This window comes from Zootoca vivipara, chromosome 8 (genome assembly GCF_963506605.1).
Source record: "Zootoca vivipara chromosome 8, rZooViv1.1, whole genome shotgun sequence".
Classification (NCBI taxonomy): Eukaryota; Metazoa; Chordata; class Lepidosauria; order Squamata; family Lacertidae; genus Zootoca; species Zootoca vivipara.
In genome coordinates, this window is record NC_083283.1 from 63,277,495 (window position 1) to 63,300,848 (window position 23,354).

At 41.1% G+C, this 23,354-nt stretch overlaps 1 protein-coding gene across 2 annotated transcripts; it reads left to right on the plus strand.

The window, feature by feature from the left end:
- The first annotated feature begins 7,529 nt into the window (after positions 1–7,529).
- On the plus strand, positions 7,530–21,698 carry SSR1 (signal sequence receptor subunit 1). 2 transcript variants are annotated; one of them, XM_060277982.1, is made up of 8 exons: positions 7,530–7,710; positions 11,802–11,920; positions 13,965–14,052; positions 14,184–14,446; positions 15,438–15,514; positions 16,423–16,501; positions 17,462–17,555; positions 18,212–20,286. In XM_060277982.1, exons 1-8 carry the CDS (start codon positions 7,623–7,625, stop codon positions 18,274–18,276), a joined length of 873 nt encoding a protein of 290 aa, XP_060133965.1. In that variant the 5' UTR covers positions 7,530–7,622; the 3' UTR covers positions 18,277–20,286. The 2 variants fall into 2 exon arrangements, with proteins under 2 accessions (XP_060133965.1, XP_034981002.1); XM_035125111.2 differs by lacking the exon at positions 18,212–20,286 and adding an exon at positions 20,300–21,698 and having other exon boundaries at positions 7,532–7,710.
- The last annotated feature ends 1,656 nt before the right edge of the window (positions 21,699–23,354 follow it).

Consider the following 23,354-nt stretch of genomic DNA (forward strand, 5'->3'; position numbering starts at 1 on the left):
ATTTGGGGTCCCTCCAGAGCACAAAAAAATCGTATTCTCATAATTTTTGCTCACGAGGGTATTGGGACAGTTATGCATACCTTCCAACATGTTGAGGCCCAGTACCATCACATAAATTTCAGGCTTCAACTATCAGGTGAATAATATGTCTGCATTTGTTCTGTTACTGTGCATGTTTATTTTATGAAAAATGCATCTACAATTATTTTGCCTGAAGTTGCCCATTAAACCCATAGTGGCAATATACAATACTTGCACATAGCATTACCATGACAGCCATTTTAAACAGGAAAAACATGCTGCCAGGAGGACAACTGGACTGGGGGAAATAGAGGAAGGGGAACTGAACCTTCTGCACTTGCTGTTTCCTGTTTTTTTAAAAAAAGAATATTTGAGATTATATTGCCTGCATTTGCCTGTAACATCTAGTCTAGTCCTCAGTGCTGTTAGCGCTGTGTATTGGGGGGGGGGTATTGATTCAATAATCTTGGGCAGCAACTTTACGCTCTGCTGTCTGTTTCACTCCCCAAACTTACATGGCCAGAAGTTACATTTTCAAGTGGGGAAGCATTAAGTGAGCACTTTCTTTGTTTCCACAGGCAAGGGTGGTCTTCATTTTTCCCAAAAATGTGGATTCAGGGGGTAAGTCAAAATATATTGCCCTAAATAAGGATCAGCAACTGGAGACCAGAGTCCAAATTTTGCTCCTGAAAGGGTAATGCTGGTCCCTTATCAGGCCAACTAAGGTTTTTAATGCCATCTGTTCCCCGAACAGCACTGTCATAAACTACTTTGGTTTAATACAAGGCAGACTAAATGTTTAAATAAAGAATTATCATTTTTATTCAGATGTTTTAAGAAAATATAGCATATTATGTGTGGTTGTATTGTATTGGACACAGTCCAAAGTTAAGCACTTATCTTTCATTGATTTCCATAGAAGACTCAAAAACATACTTAATTCTGTTAACGGCATAAGACAAAACAAAGCACTTTAAGTTCCTTTGGATCATTATCTGTAATCTCATGTTCCAATTTTCAGCATTACATATCAAAATTATATAAACAGAGAGAGATAGAACATTAAGTCTGTAATCCTGTGTAATTTTCCTGGGATTAAGTTCCATTGGAAACAGTGGGGCTCTCTCTTTAGAGTAAGCTTATACGATACCTTCTCAGAGTATACCCACTGAAATAACCAGGGTTAAGTTACTCCATTAATTTCACTGGGTCTACTCTGCGTGCAACATAGTTGGATATCACCTTTAGTGACTTAAAATTGAAGGAAAATCTGAACTGTAATATTTTTCCTTCCATTTTCAGGATTTTCAAAAACTGAGTGGAACCCATTTAGTTACTAAAGGACAAACAATTAAATATGCCAAGTATGATTGTCATTGTCACTGCAGCAAAGTAGGTTTACAAATGACATATTAAAGTTGATTAAAAAATAGAAACCTTCATTTTTTCCTTGGTTTGTGAGTATAATCTTCTTTTCTTATTATTAGGAGACAACAGTTTGAAGTGTGTTTGAATACAGTGAATTCTTTTCCAAAGATCCTGCTAAGAGAATTAAAGAATGAACCCCTTTTCATCTCTTAACACATAATTCAGGTTGATATATTTAACCTCCTTTGATCCCAAAATTTCTGATTCTTAACCTACCCAAGTACATTGAAGTTTTACACCTTCTACTTCCCAAACACCAATATCTTCTTCCCAATATGCAGTATTATATCCACATAGATTCTGCTGTCCAATAATTTCCAGTGCTAGAAATAATACCTAGTTAGAAAAACAAGTAATGCATTTACTGAAATGTGATTTTATTAACACAGAGGAATGACCCACTTAAAGATTTTTAAAGCCCAGTCTTCAGCCAAAAAAGGCTCCTAGTGCTTACAGTTCACTAAAAAGGTTTTGCAATCGGGTTTGCAATCGCAAAAGTCAGACCCATACAAGTACAGGACACCCCCAAGTAAGTACTCTAAAGCTGCAATTGTGTGCACACTTAATTCGCTGCTTGCATTTCAGGGACCTCTGGTTGGGAAGCTCTATTTAGTTGCCCCCACTGAATTTTTATCCCACGACAATGTGTGTGGTACTCGTTCAGGAATGCATTTGAAATAGGCTTCAGCTTCTTATGAGTTATCAAGGGCGCCATCTCCAAGCACCCACAATTTTTTTTGTTGTGGGTACACTGCAGGGCTGCCGACGCAACTTCTGGTGCCTCACAGAACACCAGAAGTCATGTCCGAGGTCTCGCAAGAGCTCAAGAGATGCTGTCTAAGGCACCCATAACCTGAGGCCCAAGTCGGCACCCCTGTGAGTCCCAGGGACTTGTTGGGAAACCATGCAAAATTTTGGTGATTGTTCCTGACCGGACCAATTTGAAAGACAAAGATTAAAGGTTGAAGAATGCAACTCCCCATACTACTTCTGAAAGAACCCTTGTCATTGTACTATAAAAAAGGTAAAGGGACCCTGACCATTAGGTCCAGTCGTGACCGACTCTGGGGTTGCGGCACTCATCTCACTCTATAGGCCAAGGGAGCCGGCGTATAGCTTCCAGGTCATGTGGCCAGCATGACAAAGCCACTTCTGGCAAACCAGAGCAGCACATGGAGACGCCGTTTACCTTCCCGCTGTAGCGGTTCCTATTTATCTACTTGCATTTTGACGTGCTTTCGAACTGCTAGGTTGGCAGGAGCTGGGACCAAGCAACAGGAGCTCACCCCGTCACAGGGATTCGAACCGCCGACCTTCTGATCAGCAAGCCCTAGGCTCAGTGGTTTAACCCACAGCGCCACCTGGGTCCCCTACTTCTGAAAGAACCCTTGTCATAACTATACTGTACTCTAATTTCAGAAGCAGCCGGATAGAGTATGCCAATGTTGGTTTGGGGCCCATGTGAAAACAAGAAAGAGACTTTGTTACAATAATGTTGTTGTTGTTTAGTCGTTTAGTCGTGTCCGACTCTTCGTGACCCCATGGACCATAGCACGCCAGGCACTCCTGTCTTGCACTGCCTCCCGCAGTTTGGTCAAACTCATGTTCGTAGCTTCGAGAACACTGTCCAACCATCTCGTCCTCTGTCGTCCCCTTCTCCTAGTGCCCTCAATCTTTCCCAACATCAGGGTCTTTTCCAAGGATTCTTCTCTTCTCATGAGGTGGCCAAAGTATTGGAGCCTCAGCTTCACGATCTGTCCTTCCAGGGAGCACTCAGGGCTGATTTCCTTAAGAATAGATAGGTTTGATCTTCTAGCAGTCCATGGGACTCTCAAGAGTCTCCTCCAGCACCATAATTCAAAAGCATCAATTCTTCGACGATCAGCCTTCTTTATGGTCCAGCTCTCACTTCCATACATCACTACTGGGAAAACCATAGCTTTAACTATACGGACCTTTGTCGGCAAAGTGATGTCTCTGCTTTTTAAGATGCTGTCTAGGTTTGTCATTGCTTTTCTCCCAAGAAGCAGGCGTCTTTTAATTTCGTGACTGCTGTCACCATCTGCAGTGATCAAGGAGCCCAAGAAAGTAAAATCTCTCACTGCCTCCATTTCTTCCCCTTCTATTTGCCAGGAGGTGATGGGACCAGTGGCCATGATCTTGGTTTTTTTGATGTTGAGCTTCAGACCATATTTTGCGCTCTCCTCTTTCACCCTCATTAAAAGGTTCTTTAATTCCTCCTCGCTTTCTGCCATCAAGGTTGTGTCATCTGCATATCTGAGGTTGTTGATATTTCTTCCGGCAATCTTAATTCCGGCTTGGGATTCATCTAGTCCAGCCTTTCGCATGATGAATTCTGCATATAAGTTAAATAAGCAGGGAGACAATATACAACCTTGTCGTACTCCTTTCCCAATTTTGAACCAATCAGTTGTTCCATATCCAGTTCTAACTGTAGCTTCTTGTCCCACATAGAGATTTCTCAGGAGACAGATGAGGTGATCAGGCACTCCCATTTCTTTAAGAACTTGCCATAGTTTGCTGTGGTCGACACAGTCAAAGGCTTTTGCATAGTCAATGAAGCAGAAGTAGACGTTTTTCTGGAACTCTCTAGCTTTCTCCATAATCCAGCGTATGTTTGCTATTTGGTCTCTGGTTCCTCTGCCCTTTCGAAATCCAGCTTGCACTTCTGGGAGTTCTCGGTCCACATACTGCCTAAGCCTGCCTTGTAGAATTTTAAGCATAACCTTGCTAGCGTGTGAAATGAGCGCAATTGTGCGGTAGTTGGAGCATTCTTTGGCACTGCCCTTCTTTGGAATTGGGATGTAGACTGATCTTCTCCAATCCTCTGGCCATTGCTGAGTTTTCCAAACTTGCTGGCATATTGGGTGTAGCACCTTAACAGCATCATCTTTTAAAATTTTAAATAGTTCAGCTGGAATATCATCACTTCCACTGGCCTTGTTATTAGCAATGCTTTCTAAGGCCCATTTGACTTCACTCTCCAAGATGTCTGGCTCAAGGTCAGCAACCACACTACCTGGGGTGTATGAGACCTCCATATCTTTCTGGTATAATTCCTCTGTGTATTCTTGCCACCTCTTCTTGATGTCTTCTGCTTCTGTTAGGTCCTTACCACTTTTGTCCTTGATTATGGTAATCTTTGTACGAAATGTTCCTTTCATATCTCCAATTTTCTTGAACAGATCTCTGGTTTTCCCCATTCTATTGTTTTCCTCTATTTCTTTGCATTGCTCATTTAAGAAGACCCTCTTGTCTCTCCTTGCTGTTTTTTGGAAATCTGCATTCAGTTTCCTGTATCTTTCCCTATCTCCCTTGCATTTTGCTTGCCTCCTCTCCTCCGCTATTTGTAAGGCCTCGTTGGATAGCCATTTTGCTTTCTTGCATTTCCTTTTCCTTGGGATGGTTTTCGTTGCTGCCTCCTGTATAATGTTACGAGCCTCCATCCATAGTTCTTCAGGCACTCTGTCCACCAAATCTAAATCCTTAAACCTGTTCCTCACTTCCACTGTGTATTCATAAGGGATTTGATTCAGATTGTATCTTACTGGCCCAGTGCTTTTTCCTACTTTCTTCAGTTTAAGCTGGAATTTTGCTATAAGAAGCTGATGATCTGAGTTACAGTCAGCTCCAGGTCTTGTTTTTGCTGACTGTATAGAGCTTCTCCATCTTTGGCTGCAGAGAATATAATCAATCTGATTTCGATGCTGCCCATTTGGTGATATCCATGTGTAGAGTCGTCTCTTGTGTTGTTGGAAGAGAGTGTTTGTGATGACCAGCTTGTTCTCTTGACAGAACTCTATTAGCCTTTGCCCTGCTTCATTTTGAACTCCAAGGCCAAACTTGCCAGTTGTTCCTTTTATCTCTTGATTCCCTACTTTAGCATTCCAATCCCCTGTAATGAGAAGAACATCCTTCTTTGGTGTCATTTCTAGAAGTTGTTGTAGGTCTTCATAGAATTGGTCAATTTCACTTTCTTCAGCACTGGTAGTTGGTGCATAAACTTGGATTACTGTGATGTTAAAAGGTCTGCCTTGGATTCGTATCGAGATCATTCTGTCATTTTTGAGATTGCATCCCATTACAGCTTTTTCCACTCTTTTGTTGACTATGAGGGCCACTCCATTTCTGCTACAGGATTCTTGCCCACAGTAGTAGATATGATAGTCACCCGAACTGAATTCGCCCATTCCCTTCCATTTTAGTTCACTGATGCCCAGGATGTCGATATTTATTCTTGTCATCTCATTTTTGACCACATCCAGCTTACCTCCACTCATGGTTCTTACATTCCAGGTTCCTATGCAATATTTTTCTTTACAGCATCGGACTTTCCTTTCGCTTCCAGGCATATCCGCAACTGAGCGTCCTTTCGGCTTTGGCCCAGCCGCTTCATCAGCTCTGAATCTACTTGTACTTGTCCTCCGCTCTTCCTCAGTAGCATGTTGGACGCCTTCCGACCTGAGGGGCTCATCTTCCAGCGTCATAACTTTTATATGCCTGTTGTCTTTGTCCATGGAGTTTTCTTGGCAGGGATACTGGAGTGGCTTGCCAGTTCCTTCTCCAGGTGGATCACGTTTAGTCAAAACTCTCCACTATGACCTGTCCATCTTGGGTGGCCCTGCATGGCATAGCTCATAGCTTCTCTGAGTTATTCAAGCCCCTTCGCCACGACAAGGCATTGATCCATGAAGGGGTGTTACAATAATGATAATAATAATAATAGTGTGTCTGGCCCAGCACTTCATTTTGACACGAGACACTGTTAACTAAACCACACCTCTGAGCCTCACAACCTATTTAAGGGATTCTCACTTCGTAAGAGGCATTGGGGGGGGGGAGAGATGCTTCTGTGTCCTGTCATACTGATCTCCGGTCCAGGAAGGGAACGGATTGTGTGATGGCAGCAGTAGTGGATATTTTCCTCATTCCTGGGTGCAGTAAACCACTTGGCTTACAGGGGGGGAAAGGGGATCTCTTTTCCACTCCTATGGAACCTTGTAAACCAGTAAACCACTTGGCTTACAGGGGATCTCTTTTCCACTCCTATGGGAGCTTCTTTGAGGTAAGGAGGCACCCGCTGGAGCAACCCCATTACAGGTATCTCACTCCCCGGACTCTCATCACTGGAAGGAGCTTGTTTTTCTGCTTGTCCCACATGCATTGCTCATCTCCACAACAGGGAAATTTAAATGCTGACAGGGGCCACGAGTCTCTTTTTTTTAAAGACTGTTCAAGTGAAGCAGTGGGAGTAGAGAAGAGACAAAGAAATCTGTAACTGACTGTGATCAGTTAATGGGAAGTACCACTGCAATCGAACCAAACGGGGGCCGTGAGTCTTGCTCAATCCCACAATCCATCCATGGCCATTGCTAATGTGGTTGTTGGGAAAGATCCACCACTGAAACCCTGAGGAGCGTAGTTTTTTTAAAAAAAATTTTTTTTTGCGTGGGAGGGAATCTTCCAAATATTATTTTGGGGTGCACACATCCAATGCATTGTGTCATCAGGGGCATCGCGTATCAAAACGTTGCGGAAAAATGGTTTTGATTTGACTACTGGGGATCTTGAAAGAAGCAATCTCACGGCCGTGTCTTAAAAAGGTCGCCTGTTGACGGTTGTCTGTTGTCTCCCTTTCGTACTGACACGCAACGAGACACGCTAGCGTCCGCATGTAAAGTCAAAGGAAGAAACCGCCCAGAACGCGGTGCGAAACCCTGCACGATTCCGCTCAAGTCTGTAGCGAGCGACAGGATTCCACGCATGCGCTCCAGAGAGCCCGTGGTTGAGGCGCTCCACGCGGTAAAAAGTTTTTGCGCCTGCGCTCTAGAAAGCAAGCCTGCGTAAGAAAAGGGACATAAGGAGCGGTTGGTCGCGCGGAGCATGCGCGCTTGAAACCAGCCAAGTTGCAGTCACGTGCCCCTCCTTCCTCCTTACAGGGGAAGCCACGTCCTCCGCGCAAGCTGGGCAGTAGGGAGGGGGCGGGACAGGAGAGGGGCGGAGTCCACGGGCCTTGCGTGACAGGGCGGCGACGTGAGGGCGCCGCGGGGTTACGGTGGGCGGGGCCTGGGCCGGATGAGCTCCTTTCGCCATTGCGTCGCGGCAGGAAAAAGTAGTAACTGCCGCTGAGGGCGTTTAGTCGGCCCGCTACCATGAGGAGCTCCGTTCCCCAACTGCTGCTGTTCGTGCTTCTGGCTTTCCCCGCCGCCTTGCTTCTCGGCGGCGCCCGCAGCGGCCCAGGTGAGGCGGCAGCGGGGGGGGGGTCCGCTTTATCTCCGCGAGGCGGCGGTTGAGGGGCCGGGGGTGGGGTGGGGTGGGGTAAGGAACCTTCCTGTGTTTTTTTGAAATGGAAGCAGCGCGTGAGGCGGCTTCGTGCGCGTCGTTTCTGCTGGTGAATTCTGAAAGGCGGGGTCGGAGGCGCTCTGGCTTCGCTTCTGAGTGGGGCGGGGGGCTCCTTTTGCTCTGCTCTCTCCCCCCTCCCCTATTCGCTAGGCTGACGTGTCAGTCCAGACCTCCGGTAGCCACATGGTGCTTGGCTGCCGTAGCTTCGTTTACTTCTACGTTTCTCGTTAACCTTCTTTTGAGTGACTCGAAAGCTGACACGTGTCAGCAGCCCGAGGTTGTGCGAGGAGTTTCGCTTTTTTTCTTCCTGCAAACTCTACCTTCGGTGGGAATGGAGCGCGCAGCTCTTCACGTTGCTCGAGAGTCTCCTCCGGTGCAGCTGTGATTCCTTCTGGCTGCTGCTGCTTGCCCCACGAAAGAAGGGGAAGAAAGAGAAAAATCACACATAGTTCCTCTTACTTTCAGCACAGCGTTCAGGTTCGGCCTCAGACCCCACCTGGAGACGTGCGAGCAAAAAGCTAGGTACACTTTGTCAACCTTTGCCAAATGGACAGCTATCGGGAGAGTTGGAGAGGGAGAGTTGAAGTGCAGGCAACTCTCACGGAAGCAGCATAACATTCGACTTTGAGATCCTTGCTTTGAATGGGAAAGAAAGTGCAAAGTCGTGCCCAGAGGAAACTTGTGCCAGATTCACAGGGACTCAGCCAAGTTTCCTTGAAGGAACACTGGAAGTCTGTAACTGAAGACAGTTTCTCCCAGATATGTTGGGTTCTGTTGAGTAGTGATTTTACAGCTAATAAAATTGTGGAGAACTTGGAGATTACTGATCTCAAAAGTTGGGTGTCTGAACTGGTAGAGGTCTGCTGAACTGTATGAATTGAATCAAATTACTTTCCTGAGTTCAGTTGACAACTTAGAACATATCCCTGTAGTTGTCCACGGTCAGGGTTGAGACCTTCATGTTTTTGCTGAGTAAATCCAATAACAGCATTTAAATTGCATTATCATACAAATTACTTGCAATTTCTTGATGTTTCTGCAGCAGTACAAGGCAAGGTCAAGTAAGTTTTGGGAGGGCCTTGCTCAAGAAGCTTGTCAGTATAAACTGAGACCAGCATAGATTTGATTTTGTGTGTCATACCAGCAAATGAGTTCAATTAATGTTCAATTAATTAATTAACACCTTCTTTAACTCAACCAGATGGTGTAAACGTAGATTGTTCTCGATTTTTCAAACAATGTTTGTGGTTTGTGGTTGTAGTCTCATGTAGTTGAGAGTATGGGGGAAATGAAGGAATACAGAGGCAACCAGTGTAGAATACAAGGGCTATTATTGATATGCAGGTGTGATCAAGGTTATGGGGTAGGTATAATTCACAGAAAATATTGCACGTGCTTTCCAAGGTTAATTATACAGGGTGCGATAACACAGCTGGAGGTCTAGGTGAGGTTTATGTGTTTAAAAGGTATGCTGTATTTGCCAGTAAAACACTTGTCTCTTCAAACCTTCCAGCACAAAGCCTACTCCTGGCAGACCACTGGCATTATTTCCATTTAAAACATAAATACAAAAATGTTGTATATTTGAATTGTTAAACATTCTGGAACAATATCACAGAAATTATTAAGCTCAAACATGAAATAAAACATTGCTGGTATCATATGTAGATACCATAAAGGATGGGTGTTATGTTTTCAGTGTGTATTCTGATATATGCCTTATGCATTACCAGAAGGTGAATCCACCTTAAAACAGCATGAACTTGTGTATCAGAACTGGGGGAGGGGCTGGATTGATTGCACCCATGTAATGTATAATGCCACATTACAATGCTGCCAGTTATTTTCATTAATTTCCCCAGCGGTCCCTCACATGGCAAGTACCTTCCACAGCTGTCATACATTGGGTCAGCATTTTTCATTGAACTGTCCACCACAGATGTTTCCTTCTTAGTAACTGCTAGTTCAGACCCCACCAGGGTTCATTTGAAAGGGTGGGGTGGGGGTTACCTCATTGTGCATCACTTTACACTTTGAATTATATTTGCCTCAATTGGAAAGATCCTTATAGTCTAATGGATGACCCTTCTGATAGTAACACCACAGATACCATTTGTGCTTACTGGCATAGGCTTATTAGGTTCAGATTAAAGCTAGCACTCTTTAATTTCATTTGCAGTGATTTTGTATTATTTATTTCTTCTACAATGTCATAGATACATGTGTGTGGTGTTTCTATTTGGTTTTGTGACCTAATCAGTTATAAGGTAGCCCTCCTGGAGGTTTTACATGTCTCTTCTTTTGGCTCCAATTCAGTTTTCTTGAACCTCTAGTTAAGTGTTCTTTGTTCTGGAACATAGTCAAATATCTGCATTATTTATTGAATGGGAGAGAATTTATGCAGTTGCAATAGCATGTGCTTATGGTAGTATTTTTTTAGCAAAGTGTTCTGATTGAGAGCTGGTTCCACATATTAATTGCTGTGCATTTCCACTTTTGTTCCCCATTCTAAATATTTAGATAAATTCAGGGTACAGTGGTACCTCGATTTACGAAGATGATACGTCCCACAGCGCTCTTCGTAATTTGAGGTTTTCGGATGTCGAAGCGCCCGTTCTGCACATGCGCGAAGCGCGATTTTGCGCTTCTGTGCATGCGCGGACCACGCGGGGCGAAAAGACTTCCGGGGTTGTTGACTTCGTAAGTCGAAACCTTAGGAAGTCGAAGCATTTGTATATCGAGGTACCACTGTAGCTCTCATTCAGCATTACTAGTTTAAGGTAACTGGAAAATTACGCTTCTCAATTCTTGGTAGTTCCTGGCTGCCATAACAGATGTTGAATACACTCCCTCTTCTCCACTATAATGCCACATCATCATTCTTTCTCAAATATATAGGAGAGATCATGAAATCTTGAAAGCATGCTACTGCTTGGAAAAGTTTGTGTGGTCTGCCATAGTGCTTTTAGCATAATGAACATTTCAAGGAAATCACTAAAGAATCCTAGTGATAGAAGTCTACTATCACAATTTAAGAGATTTAGTTTAACTCTTCTGCTCAACAGACAGCTAAATTAAACCAGTATGTTGATCTTAAGCTCTGTTGAAGTCAGTTGAACTGAGTTGTAATGAAACTTTTGAGCTGTGGTTGCTTGATGGCACTAAGACCTTTCCTTTTGTTACCTTCTGAAAGGAAGGGGAACTTTATTTGGAGTCTTCCCCGTGATCAAAAAAAGAGGGGTTGCTTTTGCCATACATATGGAGGAGGTGTCCTAAAATCCTTTATTTCAAGCTCTTTCATGCATTGTCATGCTGCATTTTAGCAAATAGCTCTTTATGTGTGGTGATTGCGTAACTTTGTGTGGGCTGATACAAACTAGAATATCTCCACATTCCAGAGTTCTTAACCTTATCAAAGTTGCCATAGTGCAACTTCAGTTGTAGCTTCTGCCAATATATACCCCACTGTGGGGTAGAAAATATTCTGCATGCTCCTAAGCTGCTAGACGTCCTTTTCCTTGCCAAGTGGATACTTGCTACTTTTTAGCTAGACTAATATGCCCATGCTTTAAAGTTCTGTTCAGGGTGTTAGTCGTGGGATGACTTCTGTGTGTTTGCAATACTAGTTTTTTTAAAAAGACCTTTGGAAGGAAATCTTTTTTAATTATTTCTATTCCTTCTATAATGTATTTTGGTAGGATTTAAGCCAGTGTCATTGGCCTTTATGTTTCTGGTCTGTATGATGCCTAGTGCAACATTAGGTGGTATATAAAATTAATATTGACAACTGCTTTATGAATATCAGAGTAAACTCTGGATCTTCTTACACTGACCTTCTAGTGATGCTTTTCACTAGAGACATGAATGCAACTCACAACATATCTAAACTGATAAATTAGTAAGTGTAATGAAAGCTTTCAAAAGCAAATTTAAACACGAGAATAACTTTGCCTATATTTAAAATAATTTTTCATTTACCTTGTCTCTAGGTTCTGGTTTGCTGGTGGCTGCTCAAGATGCCACAGAAGATGAAGAAGCTATTGAAGATACAGTCGTTGAAGATGAAGATGATGAAGCTGAAGTTGAAGAAGATGAACCCACAGAATTGGTACATCTACAAGTATTTGTTTCTGTTTCACAAGCTTATGTTGTCCATTATTACCATTTTTGCAGCAGATAACCTTTTATCAAGAGTATTCAATTGTCAGAGCCTGCCCAGGATGTTTTGATCTTGAGGTAAAGCATAAAATGCCACTCCTCCCTCTCCTCATCTGCATACCTGCCATTGCCCAGTCACAGGGGGTGGGATGAAAAGGAGACTGGGAAGGGGGGGCAGGTGGCATGCTCCTTGGAAGCCAGTTCTGCTGCTCCTCCAAGCTGTCCTTAGGCTGCCACACTGAGACATTGGGGGGGCTGGCCCTATTAATTGCCATAGTGAACATCCACAAATCATAATGCTTGAGCTGCTCCAACTGTAAGTAGGATATAGTAAAGAAACACCTTTGCTAAACCCAAGGAGCTGTACTGCTGGTCAAAAAAATGTGCAGCAGGGATAGAAATGCAGCAGTGTATTGGGGAGAGGGATTTTTTTTGAGTGGTTGGAATGGTCACATGGTTAGTTGTGGAGGGAAGAGTCACACTTTGACATATCTGCATTAGGCTTATGGTTTTCTCTTTCCTAAGCCTGCCACTACAGGTCTCCCTCCTCCAGTATGGTTCCTTCTTGTATGTCAAAAGCCCAAAGGGAAGTACAATGCTTGATGGCCACAGTTTGTATTACTGCCACCAAGTTGTATGCAAATCTTACTGATGGATGTATTGCCATTAATCCTAGTAAATATTACAACAGCAGAAGGCTGGTTTTGATTACCTGTATGTATAATATCACTGCCTAGACACAGTTATCAAATGTGTATTTGATAATTTACTTAGTAACTAAGCTTTTCTATACTTTGTACATTTGACCACTTCTGCTTTTCATGCAGCTGGCTGTTCTTAGTTGTGGTTTGGTGTACAAGCACCTATTTTCTTGTAAGGTTGTGTATTGGCCTCTTGTTACATGATAATATGAATATTAGCTTTCTGATACCAACTCTATTTACAAAGGTAAGTTGCTCACCCCTGATTTGTTCACCTTAGCATCTTCCCCACCCTCTTCCCTCTCCATTCCTGGAGTACATAATACATACATACATAATTTTATTTGTATGTTGCATTTCCATATTTCACACCATACTCAAGGCAGCTCACAACATGAAGAAATACATAAATACAACAAAAGTCATAAACAATAAATAAGACATCAAAAATTACACAACCAAAAATTACACAACCAAATTGGAAAATTTCCCCCCCAAACCATAATAAGATCTAAAATAAAAAATTACAAAAATATCAGTAACAGCAGCAACAGAGGGCATTTCTATTATGCCTCCATACCCTAGTAGCAGGGAGGAGCCTGAAAGAGTAGCTACTATTATTGTGTTACCTCTTTCCCCAGCACTAATGGTGGATGTTCCCTTTCTTCCTCCCAGACTTGAAGCTAAAGATTGTAAGCCCGATTTTCTCCATTGCAACCTCTATAGCATTGCTATGAAGATTTAGTGCAAGTTTGCATTTTTGTGTGTGCCAGAGATAGAAAAAGATCACAACCTAGTCATAGAATCATAGAAGAGAGCTGTAGAGTTGTAAGGGACCCCAAGGGTCATCTAGTTCAACTCCCTGCAATGCTGGAATCTCAACATAGATTCATAGGATTGTAGTCAGGTGAACACAATGGAGTTAGTTGTCATGGGCAAAGATGGAGAAACCAAGTCTAAGCAGCCATGTTGCATTCAGTGGTTGCACTTCTTTCTGCTTCTCTCAACTAAACAGAAAGGAACATGAATTCAGCTTGCAAGCAAACAAAGGAGCCCTGTTAGACAGAGGCAGTACACGGGACTTTTACTTTCTTATAGGACTTGCTTCCAAACAGACACACAAAGGATTGTGCTCTTAATAATTGTTCTAAAGAAATTCCAAATATTTATTGCAAGATTAATGTTTTTGCGTGGAAATGCTTTTATGTGGGATTTTGCAATAGTGGTCTTACTTCAGATATTCATTGCTTCACTGTTCGTCATAGGCTTTTCAAAAACATTCTCTTGTATTAGACAGAAGAGAAAGAGGAAGAAGATCTATCGGGAGAACCGAAAGCATCCCCTAGCGCTGATACAACCATCTTGTTTGTGAAAGGAGAAGGTAAAAAATGGCCTCCTTTTTACCTCAGACCAGCACACTTTATCAGTTTAGTCTAATTATAGTGCAACATTATGGAATTTTTGAGTTGTGTACACAATTTCAGCTTAACCAATTTTCTAATTCCCTCCTAGATTTTCCAGCAAACAACATTGTGAAGTTTTTAGTTGGCTTTACTAACAAGGGCACAGAAGACTTCATTGTGGAGTCTCTAGATGCTTCGTTCCGATACCCTCAAGATTACCAATTTTTCATTCAGAATTTCACTGCTCTTCCTCTGAACACAGTTGTTCCACCACAGAGACAGGCCACATTTGAATACTCCTTCATTCCTGCAGAGCCTATGGGTGGTCGCCCCTTTGGACTGGTTATCAATCTGAACTACAAAGACCAAAATGTGAGTGACAGCCTGGAAGCTTGGCAAGGTTTCCTTAGTGTTAAACTAGGCATTTGCTGATGTTATCCAGGAGTATTGAGTGATGTTTATCCAAGTGTGCCATTGTTATCTTGCTTAGGCTTGGGTATCTATTCTGCAAGTTCTGGTATAGCCATATCCTTGATAGTATTCCAATATGATAGTCTAAGGTTTGTGATGAGTGGTTTTGGAAGGAGACATTAGAGTTCATGTCTTGGAGCCTGATTTGAACAGGTGCAGCCTTGCTTTTTAAAATACTGCCTTACTTTTTGTAACTTCACAACAACATTATACACTCCTCAATATCTGAATGTTCCGTCACTTTTTGAATCTGAATTGGCATTTTTTGTTCTTGTTGTTTTGGTCAACATAAGCTATCTTTATGATTTTGCCTCCTCTTCTCTCTCCCCCCACCTTCCCAAATCCAGGTAAAAAGCTTCATCAATCTCCAAATGTACCTTTATTTGTCCTTTTCAAAAGTTTTAGACAAACTCCACTTTGAGTGGTCACTTTTCATCCCTTTGTTGTGGACATTTTCTCCTAGTACAGCTTTGAAAATGTGCGTTGACAACCTGAGGCCTACAAGACACTGAGTCCTGCAAGCTAGCTTTCTGTTTATTGTGATTTGCAATGAGAGTGGAAATCATCGACAAGAATCAAGCTCTGAGGAGCAGTTCATCCCTGGAGGTGTATACAGTGGAACCTTGGTTCTCGAACTTAATCCGTTCTGGAAGTGCATTCGACTCCCGAAACATTTGATTGGTGCAGGCGTCCCGGAAACAATAGCCAACAGCTGCATCAGAGGTTCGGCTTGTGAAAAATGTTTGAAAACCGGAACAGTTATTTATGGGTTTTTGTTCAGCAACTAAGCCATTCAAGAACCAAGGTTCCACTGTATTAACATTACTGCCACATACTGGCTTGAATCTGTTATCTCGGGCAGCCTTTAATGTTACTGTATTTTTCATTTTAGGGAAACTTCTTTCAAGATGCTGTTTTCAACCAGACTGTTACCATTATTGAAAGGGAAGATGGATTAGATGGCGAAACGTAAGACTTAATTTAAATAACCTATTCATTCATTCATTCTTTCATAGGCATTTATGGCCCCCCTTCATCATGCAGTCCTAGAACAGGTTATCTACTGTTAATCTTCAATTAAACTGTAACATCTTCCACCCCTAAGGGCCTATGGAAGAAGGTGTGTCTTGATCTAAAAACAAAACGCACACCTCAGAGGATAAGGCACAATCTAGGAGCCACCAAAGAAAATGCCCTCTCAAGCACCACTGTCCCACTAACTTCTAATAGAATCCTAGAGTTGGAAGGGTCCCTGAGGGTTGAACCCTCTGCAATACAGGAATATGCAGCTGTCCCACACAGGGATTGAACATGCAACCTTGGCATTATCAGCACCGTGCTGTAACCAGTAAGGCATCTTCTGCTGATCTCAACACCGAGGCAGGTCTATATAATCTCCTTTGCTGATTTTAGAGTAGTAACTCATAGGTGTTTTTGCAGTGCTATGAAAAACGAGGGGTTTTTTTGTTTGTTTGTTTCCCACACATAGCTCCATTAGGTACATTTTTTATTTGCAGGATTTAAGATATAGCAGTAATTTGGATCATTCTTAATTTATTTTTGTCATCAAAACTTGGCTTAGGGTGGGCAGAATTTATCTAGATGAGCACTTAGTTGTCCCACCAAAGTTATCGAGTTGAAACTGATGTCCCTTGGTTGGCTAATCTGACTCCTAGCAAGAGATGAGTCTTTCATAAAGTGTTCTACAAAGTATAGTTGGGGTTGATGTTGGGATGGGTATATGAGTGTGTGTTCATTTTTAGGACAGCAACTGTCTACTTAATCTGGTAAAGGTATTCAGGGATGATTTGTTTAGTTTTCTTCTATTTAAAGAAATGAAAGCTTACTGGACCTCTCTTTTGCTTTTTCTAAACAAGGATTTTTATGTATATATTCCTTGGTGGACTTAGCCTGCTTGTCATTGTTGGTCTACACCAGCTATTGGAATCTAGGAAGGTAAGAAATTCTGCAGGTCATCTTTCCGGTTATAGATGCTACTCTGGACCCAGACGGTGCTCTCAAGACACCGTGTTAAACTAACTGGCTCTGTTTAATATGTGGATGGGCAGGTGACTGAAACTTGTACACACTGCTATAGGCTAACTGGCAGGAAAAATCATGTCATATATTAGAACATTGCTTTTGTTGAGGCAAGCCTTAATCCAAGGCAATTTTACACAAAGATCAAGCTACCATGCAGTAGAAGTGTAGCTAATATTTGCTTTAGAGACCGTAGGCCAATTCCTGTTTATTTAAATGATTATTTTTTTCATGCAGTGGTATTCTCTTTGCAGCTAGGAGGTAAACTGGATTGCATCTGCACACACTTCCTTATAAACAGAATGTTGTAAAATGTGATCAGATGTTGAGTTGCTGTAATAGAAGACTACATAAGCAAATCTTAGCCACAATTGAGAGTGAAAAGTGGCTAAAATGCCATTTTTCATTTCATCATAAAGATCAGATACAAGTGCATCATGTGACTCTTGATGTCTTGCAAGAGTTCCACATGTCAGGCCTATACTTGATCCTCCCAACATGCGTTTTCATACTGACTTAACATAACCAACTATATTTGCCACTTGAATACAGCAATTTAACTGCAAAAATGGTTCATAGATGATGGCTCACCATAATACTGATTCAATCAATTAAGTTGAAATTATCTGTGTTATGTTGAAATTTATCACAAATTAGGATTTTTACCTTTAAATATTTGTAAAACATGCGCACTGTTTTAAATTATTGATGCTCATGCCACCATGTATTAGAACTGCTGCTAGAATGTAAAGCCAGCAGCTTTGGGTTTGAAGTTAACTTGCTGTTGTGATCACAAAAACATGCTACAAGTTGAATGGCTAAGTGCAGTTCAGTGGAGTTCTTTCCCTTATTAAATCTTGTGCTTAATGTTTCCAGAGAAAAAGACCAGCTCAAAAAGTAGAGATGGGGACATCGAATCAGAATGATGTTGACATGAGTTGGATTCCTCAAGAAACTTTGAACCAGATAAGTAAGTATCCATATTACCATAGGTTGTTAGTCCATTAATGAATTTCTTATAAAAGGATAACCAACATCTTCCAGATGTTTGGATTCCAACTCCCATCAGCACTAGGCAGAATGTCAGTGGTCAGGAATATGGGAGTTGTAGTCCACAACATCTGGAAGAACAATGTTGAATATGCCTGCCTAATAACTGTTTAGAAAAGGGATTGTTCTAAATGTTCCTTCTTTACTCTGCCAGATTCACTTGAAATTATTTCCAGAAAGAATTATTCCTTTACTATTAGATTGTTTTATAAACTTCAATGAGACTCCAACCAAAAATTGAGAATGCATATGAATTTGAAGAAGATAATAGTATTCAATAATATTGAAATCAGTGGTGAAGTCAATAGTGAAATCATTGACTGTTTCTTATACTGGTTAAAAGCATACTTGCTAAATCTATACAACATTAGGTGAGGACAAAACTGTAATTCTGTGTGACTAGTGTAAGTGTACAGGGTTTTTTGTTGGGTTGGGAGCTGTGGAGCTTTAGCTGTACGTTTTGGTGACTTCTGATTTCAAAAATTAGTCCAATTATGTTCTTAGATCTTTTAAATGCTTGTGGACTTTTCTAATACCTTTACTGTCTCTTCTGTTTTGCTTTTCCTGTGGCTTCAGTGCAAAGTAGAAGAGGTGAGACACTTTATTGGGTTGAGGCTTCTGAAATGTATATTGTGCACTAATTAGATTCTTATACTGTACATTGAACCCATTTCTGCTTAGTTGGTACACTTCACATAATTGCATGTGGTGTTAAAGTAATAAGGTTTGGAGGATTTTATCAGTATCTTGAAGATGCAGCAGAAGTCTGGAGTTAATCCCACTTGGTACATTTACTGTTGCATATCTTGGGGGAGCTGATGTTCAGATACTAACTTAGTTACACTGTTAACATGGTTCAGTCACCAGAACTCAGTTTAGCCTTCAACAGCCCATTCAGGAGCTTATTTTGAAAGAGAGGTTGGCTCAGTGGTATTTGCACTTACTGGGATGTCATCTGCTTCACATGCCTAATTTCCCAAAGGAAACCTTGGCTACCTTCTTCAGATTGCCAGGATCAAAATAGACCACCAACAATTTTCAGAACACGTGATAGAAAAGTTTAATTATCACATCACTTGTTCCATAGCTTAGGATACTAACTATTGATGCTAAACAGCAATTTGCATAGAAAATAATTATTAACACATTAGAGGGCTTTTAAAATGCATTAAGATCGCTGCTTGCTTGGACTTCATGATCATTGTGCTTTAACTGATAAAGGGGCAAATAGTTACTAATATATATTGTACTGTGTTTGTGGCAGTGAAGCCTCTGACATTGACTCAGTCGATGTGGTGGAGTGTAATATCGAGCTGCTCTAGGAGCTAAAAAGTTAAGGTCAACCTCTGTGAGGGCCAAGGAAGTTGCAAGTGTACATGGGAAATAAAAGACCACACAGGGACAGGCTATATTCTGGGAAGATAGGTGACGGGTTGCTGAGAAAGAAGGATGCTGAAGAAAGATTGCAGAGTAGGGAGCTGACTGCGAAGCAGAACCAAAATGTCTGGAGAATGAGGCTTAAACGATAAAGGTGACAGGGAGCTGAGCCAAGATGGAGAAGGGGATCTTTTTTTTATAAAAAAGAGAAAGGTTTATACCACTTAAAGTGCAGAAGGGCTGCCTGCTATGGGGGTGAGGGAAGGGGGCAGAGGGAGGCACAACAAGAAACTAGCTAGAGGAAATGTTGCAAAGTGGGCAGAGGCCTGAAAAACAGGAATGTGAGAAAACAATGGATGGTGGAGACATCGAGTTCAAGAAATGAGCCCAGGGGAAAGTAGGACTCAGGCAAAACACAGGTTGTATATACGTGGAAGGAGCTGTGCAAATAGGTAGGAAGTCATTAGAGAGCAAGGGAGGTTTACAGTACGGCCAGGGAGCTGAGAAAAGACATAAGGTTACTAGGTCTAGTGTTGGAAGCCCACAATTACATTAATTCACTTCTGCTTTGCCCCCTTAAGGTTGTCTGTATTCAATCAAGACCAAAAGGTGGTTCAAATCAGTGTGCAAAATTCAGTCACCACAACTAATCAGCCAATTACTTGCAAACTATCTAGAAAACTGAATACTATTTAAATATTGAAGATTAAACACATGTATTGTGGCTTATTACTTATTATGGCTTTTGCTAAAATGTTAGTGTAAGGTACCATAGTACTCTTTTTGTTTGCCCATAAGAGACTGATATGGTTACCTTTGGGGGGATTTACTGCCTGAATACTTAGCATTCTTTCTACTTTGTATGATTTAGAATTCTATAGATACTGAAACTTGAGCTTGTGAATGTAAAGATTAGTTTTTGATTTGGCTGTCCTTGAGCATAGAGGGAAGTGGGGCATGATGTTTCCTTCATCCTTGGAACAGATACACACCTGTTCTATATTTAGAAACTGAAATAGAGCAAAATAATCTTGCTCAAACCACCCATTGTCATCACAGAGCTGAGATTGAATGCTTTGATCCTGCACTGCTTTAGGAACATCTCGTTAATAGGCTACTAGTTGCATGTCCATAACTGAAGAACGTATATAAGATGCTTCTCAGATCTGCCTTTTGCATGATCGTTCTTTGAGGGAATAAATTCGAAAATAATTCTTTCCCCTTATCCCCCAAAATATTTCATTTAACTTATCCCATTAAGTAACTTTTCTTCTTCTTTTCCTTCAGACAAAGCTTCCCCAAGACGGCTGCCCCGGAAGAGGGCACAGAAGAGATCAGTAGGATCTGATGAGTAAATACTATTAGTACAGTCAGCCTTTATTAACCCAGCCATCCAACCCCCTCCCTTTTGTTTTTGCTTGAATTGGGAGTTGTGCTGAGAAGCCATATCGACTGAGGAGAATACTATGAAAAACATTTGGACTATAAGCATTTGGCTGTGTTCAGAGAACACTGCTAACAATGCACTTCTCATTCCTTTTAAAGAAACAATTAAGAATCATTGTGCTATCTGAAATGTGCCTTTAGAGTCTCTTCATTATACTGATCTGTCATCTGTACACCTTTTGTTTCTGACATCGTCAGAAATGCAAATGTGTCGTTTCCTACCCTGTTCTGATTGTATCCTGTCATAAAAGAAGGTCTTTATGCATTTTCCTGTCTGTTACTCAGAGTCATCTATCATATTCTTTGCTACATGTATGCAGATCATTTTTGGTACGCATGTTGGAACCTCTCATGAAGCACTGAGTCGCATTTTTGTTTAGCTAGTATTCTAAAGGCACAAGCCGGTGTAACTGCTTTTAGCAGTATAGTTTTTTTTTTTTTACAATATTGCTGCTGCTGTTTGACATAAAGCGCACACTGAGTCTGAGATCCCAAATGTTTTTACATGTGTGTCAAATAAGGGATTTCTACAGCAGCTGCACATGTGAAATATGAATTGTGTGCTCACTTTGGCATTCATCAACCCCTTTTTTGATTGCAATATAACTGTACATCTGTATAAATTGTTAGTAGTTTGACTTGGTCAGCACATCTGGTGAATATAGCAAGTTGGGTAACTTTAGAATGCCTAGTTCAAATGGTTGCAAATTGGTCCTCACCATTGGCCTGGTTTGCATGACACCCTTTAAGTCAAAATATGGCTTACTAGGAGCAGTGGAACAGGCAGGCTCCTAGAAAGTAATCTGTAGCACACCCACCCATGGGCAGGCTTGTTCTTGGCCATAGTTTGAGTTGGCAGGAAGAAAGCTTACCCACAAGGCTTGGTTCAGACAATAGGCTAAGCCTAGTTGAGCGCAATATGCGAGTGAAAAAGATGCAGGAGGAGCAAAGAGTCTGTGTGTTCCTCCAGTTTCATTAAGCTATAATTCGGCTTGGCATGTCATGCAGACCAGGCCATTATAATTGTAGGGACTCTTCCACCATTTGAAACCCAATCATGGATAGAAAAATGCATTGAATTTCTTAGATAAAGCTGGATACAAGGTTTGACTTTCATGAACATGTCTTTGGGCAACAACTTACAACCTGTACAGTGGAATTGTGCTCTTCTGTTCCCATATTTGATTGTATACAAAAGAATAAGTTCTAAAATGACAGTAAAAACATAAATTAAGTTTTATTTTTTTAGTCTTGTGCCTTTTTCCCTTTTTGAACTCTTATTGGTGTCTTACCTGTTTAAAGAAATGACTAGTGATAAATTCAGCTCTGCATTTTGCTCAGGGGGGAACCCCCCAACTAGGATCAATTCCATTATTAACCTCAGTAAGCTTGACTTGATGAGAATCTAAAAGTATGTTTATTTCCCAATTTAAAGTCATGTTGATCTCTTTGGCTTAACTTGCAATTGTTAGTAATGTACATCTTGTGGTTGCCTGAAATGCAGCAGCTGAAAGTGGACTGGAAGATTGGAAACAAAGGTGTTGTATACCTTCAAAGGTCTCATTCGTACATGAAATTCAACTGTCAAATTCAGTTGTCTTTCCTCCTTGCATCAGAAAATAATTGTAGCTTGATTGCCCATGATGCATATCCAAGCTAAAGTCATTGGAATACTTGCACGTCACCTTACTGCTTAAGTTTAAAGGTTTTTTTTATATATTAAAGAAAGGAAAAGTCATGTGCTGCCATTTACATTCAGGGTTCCCCTTCACTGAAATAGTCCACATGGAAGGGGTAACTTTTAATACTTAGTCTTTACATTTGGCAGTATCATTTTGCTCCTCCTTCAGCTTATTAAATGGAGCTTTGAACGGGAAACCATTATATTTTAATTATTATGCATTAGTAATTAATATGGTATCCCCCCAAAAAAATTACATGTGGCTCAAATATCTGTTTACAAAGTTTTATTAAACATTGAAAACATCAATTAGCAATTTTCTAATTTGGATTATTCATGCTTGTCACATTCAGCAAATAGGTAACGGAGGGTAGACAGAGTTAAGGATGTATTTAATCTCTCAACTTTGGGATGGGGGAAGAGGAATCTGTGACTGGATTAATAGCTATACACGTCACCTTTGCGTTCTAACTTGGGCCTTATGACAGGTATTTTACTATACTGTTGTTGATTACACTCTAATTGCCTATAGTATTTGACTTCATATTTTCCTTCCTACCCAAGAGATTGGAATCCTAGGAAGCTTTAGTCCAGTTTTGTGCGTTACCCAGCTACTGCAAGTGGGGATGTTGTTCAGAACTCTGAAAGTCAGTTTGACATTCTGTCCAAATGAGTCTTGCTGAAGTTACTCAGAACTACCGTACTTCTGTTGCCTTCCATCCATTCAGTGAATGAGCCGCATGTCGCACAAAAAAGGTGGTAACTTTTTTCCATATTAACTTTTCTAAGCACAATCACCCCACTGCAAGGTAAATCAAATAAATGTGTGAACAGCACCAATTCCTGTTAAAAGTATGGTGACTCAGAATTGTGAGGCCTAAACTTGTATGGAATTCTCTAAAGCACAAATGACAATTATTTCAGGCTAACTTTATTGTAGCTTGAATATTTACCTCAATTTTGTTTCCCCCATTGATTTTGGATGCTGCTTTTAAAAAAAAGAAAAAAAATCTAAAGATCTGCACATAGAAAAACAAGTTGGGAAGATTGTAACAGAGCCTTTTTCCTTGATGTGCTTGCTTTCTATTTATAGAAATTTTGTGGGGTGAAGAAAACACTCAGCATTCATTGCACTCAGAAGTAATACATATAGACACAGGTTTACGTGATCAGCTGTTTTGAGGAAAAACTCCACAACGTTTAAGAGAACAAAAA

What these genes read in the sequence shown, in the direction of transcription:
- SSR1 (XM_035125111.2), top strand. Translation starts at nt 7,623, where the DNA reads ATGAGGAGCTCCGTTCCCCAACTGCTGCTGTTCGTGCTTCTGGCTTTC. An exon ending in CGGCGCCCGCAGCGGCCCAG is followed by an intron (nt 7,711 to 11,801) that starts GTGAGGCGGCAG and finishes CCTTGTCTCTAG; the next exon opens with GTTCTGGTTTGCTGGTGGCT. An exon ending in CTTGTTTGTGAAAGGAGAAG is followed by an intron (nt 14,053 to 14,183) that starts GTAAAAAATGGC and finishes ATTCCCTCCTAG; the next exon opens with ATTTTCCAGCAAACAACATT.